The following is a 9,545-nucleotide window of genomic DNA, read 5'->3' as shown; positions in this document are numbered from 1 at the left end:
GAAGCGAGCTTTCAGAAGCTCAAGACAGCTTTAACTACGGCACCGATATTGGTGTTACCCACAGGTTCAGGACCTTATATAGTATATTGTGATGCATCCCGTAATGGTTTAGGTGCGGTATTGATGCGGGGTGGCAAGGTTATTGCATATGCTTTGTGGCAGTTGAAGGTTCACGAGAATAATTACCATGTTCATGATCTAGAGCTGACAGCCATTGTTCACGCGCTGAAGATTTGGAGGCACTATATTTACGGCGTGCCATGTGAGGTATTCACGGATCATCGGAGCTTGCAATATTTGTTGAAGCAGAAGGAACTCAATTTGAGGCAGATAAGGTGGTTGGAGCTATTGAAAGACTATGATATTACCATATTGCATCATCCCGGGAAGGCCAATGTGGTGGCCGATGCTTTGAGTAGAAAGTCAATCAGGATGGGTAGCGTTGCATATATTCCAGTTGGTGAGAGACCGCTTGCATTGGATGATCAGGCCTTGGCTAACCAGTTCGTGAGGTTGGATGTTTCTGAGCCCAACCATGTTCTAGCTTATACAGTTGCTCGGTCTTCTTTGTTTGAGCGCCTCAGAGATCGGCATGATAACGATCCTCATTTACTTGTCCTTAGAGACACAGTGTGGCACGGTGGTACCAAGCAGGTTACTGTTGGAGATGATGGAGTTTTGAGGATGCAGGGTCATATCTGTGTGCCTAATGTGGATGGACTTCATGAGTTGATTCTTGAGGACGCCCACATTTCCCGGTATTTTATTCATCTGGGCGCCGCCAAGATGTATCAGGACTTGCGGCAGCATTATTGGTGGAGGAGGATGAAGAAATACATAGTTGCATATGTAGCTCGGTGTCTAAATTGTCAGCAAGTAAAGTACGAGCATCAGAGACCTGGTGGTTTGCTTCAGAAGATGGAGATTCCTGAGTGGAAGTGGAAGTGGGAGTGTATCACTATGGATTTTGTTGTTGGACTTCCACGGACTTAGAGGAAGTTCGATGCAGTTTGGGTCATTGTGGACAGGCTGACTAAGTCAGCGCATTTCATTCCTGTGGCAGTTACCTATTCCGCGGAGCGGTTGTCAAAGATTTGCATTCGTGAGATCGTCCGTCTCCATGGGGTGCCCGTGTTTATCATTTCTGATCGAGGTATGTAGTTCACCTCGCACTTCTGGAGGGCAGTACAGCGTGAGTTGGGTACACGGGTTGAGTTGAGCACAGCATTCCATCCTCAAACGGACGGGCAGTCCGAGCGCACTATTCAGATCTTGGAGGATATGCTCCGCGCATGTGTTATAAACTTTGGAGGATCGTGGGATCAGTTCTTGACCCTTGCAGAGTTTGCCTACAACAACAGCTACCAGTCGAGAATTCAGATGGCTCCCTATGAGGCATTATATGGTAGGCGGTGTCGGTCGCCAGTTGGGTGGTTCGAGCCGGGAGAGGCTCAATTGTTGGGCACAGACTTAGTACAGGATGCCTTGGATAAGGTCAAGATTATTCAGGATCGACTTCGCACAGCTCAGTCCAGGAAGAAGAGTTATGCCGACCATAGAGTTCGTGATGTTGCATTCATTGTCGGAGAGAGAGAGTTACTTCGGGTATCACCCATGAAGGGTGTAATGAGGTTCGAAAAGAAGGGCAAGTTGAGCCCTAGGTATATCGGACCTTTTGAGATTCTGGAGAGAGTGGGAGAGGTGGCTTACAAGCTTGCGTTGCCACCTAGTTTAGCAGCTGTTCATTCGGTATTCCACGTGTCCATGCTTCGAAAGTATCACGGTGATCCGTCCCATGTGTTAGATTTCAGCTCTGTCCAGTTGGATAAGGATTTCACTTACGAGGAGGAGTCGGTGGCTATTTTAGCCCGGCAAGTTCGCCGGTTGAGATTAAAGAGTTACCCTTCAGTTCGAGTGTAGTGGAGAGGTCAGCCTATTGAGGAAGCTACTTAGGAGTTCGAGTCCGATATGCAACGTAGATATCCCCACCTTTTCACCAGTCCAGGTACTTTTCTATGTTCGTTTGAGGACAAACGGTTGTTTTAGAGGTGGAGAATGTGATGACCCGAAAGGTCATCTTATGTTTTAGAACTCGAATCTACGCTCTTAAGCCTTAAAAATCTCATTTTTACCCTCCTCAATTTGCGTGCGCAGTCCGGGCATGTTTTCGGAAAGCTTTTATGTTGAAAATTGATGATAATAAGAATTTTACCTTAAAAGTTGATTTTAGTTGATTTCGATAAACATTTTTGGTAAACAGGCTCAGATCCGTGTTTTGACGGTCCCGGTGGATCCGTATCGAATTATGGGACCTGGGCGTATGCCCGAAATCGAATTCGGAGGTCCCTAGCTCAAGTTATGAATTTTTGATAAAAATTAAAAGTCTGAAAATTAATTAATTATAAGAATTCATTATGATATTTAAGACTTTTCTATGAAATTTGGTGAGAAACGGAGTTGATTTGACGTGATTCGGACGTCCAGTTAAGAAGATAGGAATTTTAAAGTGTTCTTGAGAATTTCATTTTATTTGGTGCTAAATTCGTAGTTCTAAGTGTTATTTTGGAGATTTGATCGCGCGACCAAGTTCGTATGATATTTTTAAACTTGTGTGCATATTTGGTTTGGATCCCAGAGGGTTCGGGTGAGTTTCGGGTAGGCCACGGGATGTTTTGGACTTTGGAAAATCTAGTTTTCTGCAGATTCTGGTGTCTGGCATATCCTTCTTCGCATTCGCGAAGATCCTCTTGCGAACGCGAAGAGTAAAATGATTAGGCCGGAATTACTTCTTCGCGAACGCGAAGGCTTGGTCGCGAACGCGAAGCGATGGGGGCATTAAACTTCGCGAACGCGACAAGCCCATCACGAACGCGTAGTGTTAGGCACTGGGGGGAGTCAGCCTTTTCTTTATCGCGAACGCGAGCAATGTCTAGCGAACGCGAAGTCCAGTAGGGGGTAGCCTACGCTAATGTGAGCACTGTCTCATGAACGCGAAGGCTTTGCAGCCAATGCCCTTTGCGAATGCGACAGTGGCCTCGCGAACGCGATGCACACTGTCGCCCAACACTTAACAGAATCCAAAAACGGGATTTAACCAAAAAATCATTTTTCTCAAAAACCAAACGGTGAGACGCAATTTTTCAAGAGCCATTTATTCCCCAAATTGTTGGTAAGTGATTCTAAACCATTTTCTTTCAATTACCCATTATGTTTCATGAATTAGAAACCTATAATCTAGAGTTTTCATGGTAAAATTAGGAATTAGGGTAGAAAACTAGGGATTTCGGAAATTTGGGAATTTAGACCTCAATTTGAGGTCGGATTCCAAAACTAATTACATATTCGAGCTTGGGGGTGAATGGGTAAATGGATTTTGGTCCGAACCTCGGGTTTTGACCAAGCGGGCCGGGGTCGATTTTTCGACTTCTTGGAGGAAAATTTGTGACATTTAATTTATGTAATATAATTGATTTCTTTAGCAATATTTGATATTATTGAGCTATTTTTGAATTGATACGAGTGGTTTGGAGGTGAAGTCCAAAGGAAAAGCTGTGATTGAGAATTAAGTGGCCTTCGGAGCAAGGTAAGTGTTGTGTCTAACCCTGACTTGAGGGAATTAGGAACCTTAGATTATTTGCTAAGTAAAATTCATGTGAGCGGCGTATATGTGAGGTGACGAGTACTTATGCGCCGCCAATTTACATGTATTCTAGTTTCTTCCGTTTTCTTATATTGTCTCTTTCCTATGCCTAATTGCTACATGTTTATACTAGTGTTGTTAAATTGATCGTCATTATCCTGGTTACGGATTTTCTGTTGGTAATCGAGTATTCATTTAAAAGTTGAGATTTATATTGTGGAACAAAATGTTGAAGTAAGGTTTGTACTTGTTATTTTATCTCCCTGTTGTTATTTATGCATTGCATTATGGTAAGGGAGAGTGTTAATGCACGAAGGGTGATGTCGTGCCATATTGTGAGTGTTAATGCACGAAGGGTGATGCCGTGCCATATTGTGAGTGTTAATGCACGAAGGGTGATGTCGTGCCATATTGTGAGTGTTAATGCACGAAGGGTGATGTTGTGCCATATTGTGAGTGTAAAAGCACGAAGGGTGATGTTGTGCCATGATATGAGAGTTAATGCACGAAGGGTGATGCCGTGTCGTTTCTATTAATTTTATGGTGAGATTGAGAATAAAAGCACGAAGGGTGATGTCGTGCATTTTTCCTTTACTGTATTCACTATTCCTGTCGATTCATGGTATATTGACTGCTCCAGTGATCATTCTGTTGTAGTTCTTTATCTTGTATTCCCCTCAGTATGTTCCCCTCCCGATATTTCCTGTTTAGTTCTTCATTTCTGTTATTTGTATATACACTGTTAAATTGTACATGTTGATTTGTAGGTGCCTTGCCTTAGCCTCGTCACTACTTCGTCGAGGTTAGGCTCGACACTTACCAGTACATGTGGTCGGTTGTACTGATACTGCACTCTGCACTTTCTGTGCAGATTTTGATACCGGCTCGGGTTGATCGAGATTTTGCTATTGGTCCTCTGTCCGGAGACTCAAGGTATATCTGTCGGCGTTCATAGACCTTGAAGTCCCCGTCTATCTTTTCTGTTCTACTGTTTCTTTCATTCAGACAGTTGTATTTCTTTCAGACTCTTACTTGTAGTAAATTCTAGAATGCTCGTGAATTATGACTCCAGATCTGGGTGGTAGTAATTAATACAGTTTTATGATATTCCGCACTTATTATATTCAATCTTAGTTAATTATTGTTAATTACTGAATGGGAATAAGGAATTGATTTAATGATTCTCTAACGTTGGCTTGCCTAGCAAGTGAAATGTTAGGCGTCATCACGGTCCCGTCGGTGGAAAATTTTGGGTCGTGACATGCTGTGATCGACGGGAGCTTGATTTGAAGATGTACATGTGTTCCAGTCGTAGCTGCCTCTTGTTCATGGTAGCCTTAGATTTATAAAAATTTATTTATGTACATTTCGAACATATGATGTATTTATTTCATACCACCTTTGTAAATTCTAATCTTAGAAGCTCATGATTTGTACTACCAGTGCTTGAGGAGTGTATTAGAGTCAGCTAAATATTAAATGAATTGGATAGTTGTTAATTGGCTTACCCGACGGGTTGGGTTAGGTGTCATCACGACTAGGTGAATTTTGGTCGTGGCAATATGTTTGTCTTGCTTGCCTTCGTCTTGAAAGAATTTCTCTAATGTTTGCTTATAAATTATATTTTATCATTTTTTTTTCTTTTTTGAAGTTATTACTTTCTTCCTTAGTTCTTCTCCTTGTACAAGTGTTCTGGGTAGTCTTCTTCTTCACTTTTTGGCAAAGTGACAGCCATAAACGGATTTGATGAGTCTTTATCGGCTACCGCTTGAGTCGGACTAGCTGTATCTCTATCCGATACAGTAAATTTCATTGCATTCATTGGAGAATGCACACCCTTCTCATCTATTTTATTTTGAGATTGAGATAGAGAACTCAATTGCTGCTAATTATACCTTGTTTGAGGGACCACTTGAGTTTGAGATTGTGCTAACTCAAACTTTACTGCTTGCAGTCTTTGCTCTAATACTTTAACTTGCTGCATTAGTCTTGATTTTTCTTGTTCTAAGGATTCATTCTTTTGGTTGAGACTTTTGAAGGCTTCGGTCATTGATGAACAATGATCACAAAAGATTATCTTGCCTGTATCCTTTTAGATGTTATATTGAGGGGTTTGTTCTGGGTTTTGTCTTAGTACTGGAGAGATGTAATAATTTGGTCCTAATATACCCCTTGCATAGTCTAATGCTTCAGTAAAATTATTAAAACCTTTAAAAAGAGGTTTTTCTAAATCTTTTATGGTGTCTAAAACTTCTATCCAAGTCTGGAAAATACCATTGGTCTTACCATGTATTACTACATAATATTTAAAAAGAATTCTCTTGGCTTTTGTCTGTAAAATATTGGCATAAAGCATTCAGAACTGCTTTAAAATATTTAGTATCTTTTTTATTATATGTTATCCATAAATTGTCTACCAGGCATCTTTGTGGTCTATCTATTATACATTCTGCTAAAACTCTAAATGATATATTTGACGGTGGAAAGATTATTAAATTATATTTTCCAAAATGTATTCTATCCCTACTAGTATGTTCTACTAATATTTGTGACTTAAATAAAAAATTACCTAACATTGTCTGGGAATAAGTGTTTGAGGGTGTGGCTTTGATGCCTTTTCCCTTGTCTTCAGTCTTTGGGTTTGTTGGTCTCATGTTGTCAATGCAAAATATGTCTATTAGCTAACAGTAATTTTTAACCTACTTAACTGATGTGCTAAGTTATTATCTTTTCCTTTAATATGTTCAAATATTAGGTTATAGATTGATATAGTATCAACGAAATTTAACCATCTTCTTCTACTGCTATTCTTTTCATTTATCTTTTGGTGGAACCTTACTATAGCCTCACAATTAGTCTAATTAATATTTCTGGTTTGTTTAATATATAGAGTATAAAACTATTTAATCCATATATTACAGCTAAAATTTCTGCATCTATACTACTCATGTTTTCTTTTTCTTTATATTTACCGCTTTGATAAGCACATATTTTCTCTTCACTTTTATCACTGTATTTATTGGGTTTTGCTTTTAATACTACTCCCCATCCTTCAAAACTTACATCTGTTTCTATAAGTAAATAGTCAGTTTCTAAGGGCATGTTTAAATTAGGAATATTTTTATTTTGTCTTTTATTTTCTGGACTAATTTTATATCTTCTGTATTAAAATATTTTTGTCCCGTAGAACCTGTCTTAGCATATAAAGGTCCTGCTATTTTTCCTAGATGTTTTATGAAACTTCTTGCATAATTTACTATTCCTAGAAACTTTTGTAATTCCTTAGTATTATTTAATTTGTCTGACATTTCTAAGGCTTTTTTAGTTATATGGGGTTGTAACTTAATTTTTCCGTCTCCTAAAACTACTCCTAGAAAATTTATGTAAATTTTACATATTCCATCTTCTTTTTACTAATTATTATTCCATTATCTACAAATAATCGGAAAACTATTTGTATGTCACAACCCAAATACCTAACATATCGTGATGGCGCCTATCGTGGTACTAGGCAAGCCGACTCATTCCAAAACCAGATGATATTTTCATTTCAAGGATAATTTCAAGGCTATTTAGCGTAAAAACCTTCATAAAGGAGTTCAAATCAAAACAAAAGTGCGGAAAAGAAGACATCGGGGTGTCACTAGTCAAATCATCTCGTTTAAACCCGGTTCCAATAAAAATTATTTAAAGATATTTTTCAACAGTTTATCAAACAAAGGCTCAATGCAAAGGTGAGCAAAAATGATGAAATCATAAACATCCCCTCGAGCAAAACATCACTCATATACAGCCCCACAGGCAAACCTCACAGTCACTCATGCCTCTCGGGCATACCTCACAGTCACTCATGCCACTCGGGCATACCTCACAATCACTCATGTCTCCCAGTCACTCAGCACTCGGTACTCGCACTCAGTAGGTACCTGCGGTCACTGGGGGTGTGTAAAGACTCCGGAGGGGCTCCTTCAGCCCAAGCGCTATATCAAGCCAATTTATGGCATAAATCACTCAGGCCCTCGGCCTATATCAAACATGCTGCAGCGTGCAGCCCGATCCCGTAAATTTCCTCACAAATCAGGCCCTCGGCCTCACTCAGTCATAAACCTCTCAAGCCACTTGGGCATTTCAGTAAAAACAGGGCATTCAGCCTAAAACAACTTTTATATGCATCAAAATAAAATCATAAAATTGAGTTATGCAGTAAACAAGTATAACCATGACTGAGTATAGATTTTCAATCGAAAACAGTGAGAGGATAGTAAGAAAAGGACCCTAAGGGTCCAAACAGCACTGGCACAAGGCCCAAACATGGCATTCAGCCCAATTTACAGAAACTCTTTCTAAAACATATAAGTATCATATAATTTCAACAAAATATGCAACTTTATGGTTGCTACGGGACGGACCAAGTCACAATCCCCAATAGTGCACCTGTCACCTAGCATGTGCGTCACCTCAAAATAGTAGAATGATACGAAATTCGGGGTTTCCTACCTTCAGGACTAGATTTACAATTGTTACTTACCTCAATTCGAGCAAATCTCTACTCTGCAAACCTCTCGGATCGGCCTCCAAACGTCCAGAATCTAGCCACAAGCAATTTAATACGATCAATATAGGATAAAGGAATCCATTCCATAAGAAAAAGACCAAATTAGACTCAAAACCCGAAATTGGCTCAAACCCGGCCCCCCGGGCCCACGTCTCGGAATCCGAGAAAATTTAAAAACCTAGATAGCCCATTCACTCACGAGTCTAACCATATCAAATTTACTCAAATCCGATAACAAAATCCTATTCAAAACCCCCAAAATCCAACTCAAGAATTCTTCCTCATTTTTCCCAATTTTTCTCCCCAAATCACATATTAGAGGATGAAGTTAAAGGCATAATCATGAAATTTAACCAAAATCAAGTGAGAAACACTTACCCCAATCAACTCTCTGAAAATCCCTCCAATAATCGCCTAAATTTGTGGTATCTAGCTCAAAATATGAAAAATGGGTTTAAACCCTCGATTTTGGAAATTAACACTGCTGCCCAGATTTCCTTAATTGCGATCGCGAAGCACAAAGAGGCTGCTCCACATATTTACTCTATGCAAACGTGGAATCTCCCACGTGAACGCGTATCACTGCTTCCCAAACCTACACGATCGCATCCTAACTCATGCGATCACGTAGAGCAATTACCTCACCTCTTCACCAGCTCGATACCTCTACGTGAATGCGGCACTGTCCGCGCGTTCACGAAGCACAACTTCACACATGCACGCGATCGCATCCCAAACCCTACGATCGCATAGAACAGCTCGCCTCTGCCCCCAAATAAGCCTACGCGATCGCGGACCTACCCATGCGATCGCGTATAAGGAAACCAGAAGGTTCATACCAGCAGATCAGTCATTTTGCAAAGTCCAAAAACTATCCGTTAACCATCTGAAACTCACCCGAGGCCCCAGGGACCTCAAACAAACATACCAACCAATCCTAAAACCTCATACGAACTTAGTTGAACCTTCAAATCACTCAAAACAACATCAAAACACCAAATTACCCTCGGATTCAAGCCTAAGAACTTCTAAACTTCCAAATTCTACAACTGACGCCGAAACCTACCAAACCACGTCTGAATGATCTCACATTTTGCACACACATCACAAATGACACTACGAACCTACTCCAACTTCTGGAATTCCATTCCAACTCCGATATCAAATTTTCCACAGCCGACCGAAATCGCCAAATTAATTTTGCCAATTCAAGCCTAATTCTACCATAGACCTCCAAGTCACATTCCGGATGCACTCCTAAGTCCAAAATCACAGAGCTAAAGGAACTATCAAAATATTAATCCCAGGTCGTTTACACATAAGTCAATGTCTGGTTGACTTTCCCAACTT

The 9,545-nt window shown here is 40.3% G+C and overlaps 1 protein-coding gene across 1 annotated transcript; it reads left to right on the top strand.

Moving 5' to 3' along the window:
* Positions 1 to 432: 432 nt before the first annotated feature.
* LOC138901883 (uncharacterized) lies at positions 433 to 5,310 on the top strand. The gene is made up of 2 exons (XM_070189680.1): positions 433 to 758; positions 5,292 to 5,310. The coding sequence occupies exons 1-2, from the start codon at positions 433 to 435 to the stop codon at positions 5,308 to 5,310; spliced, it is 345 nt and encodes a 114-aa protein (XP_070045781.1).
* The last annotated feature ends 4,235 nt before the right edge of the window (positions 5,311 to 9,545 follow it).

This window comes from Nicotiana tomentosiformis, chromosome 11, assembly GCF_000390325.3.
Source record: "Nicotiana tomentosiformis chromosome 11, ASM39032v3, whole genome shotgun sequence".
Lineage (NCBI taxonomy): Eukaryota > Viridiplantae > Streptophyta > Magnoliopsida > Solanales > Solanaceae > Nicotiana > Nicotiana tomentosiformis.
The sequence above is the reverse complement of the archived record's forward strand: the minus strand, read 5'-3'. Positions and strand labels throughout refer to the sequence as shown.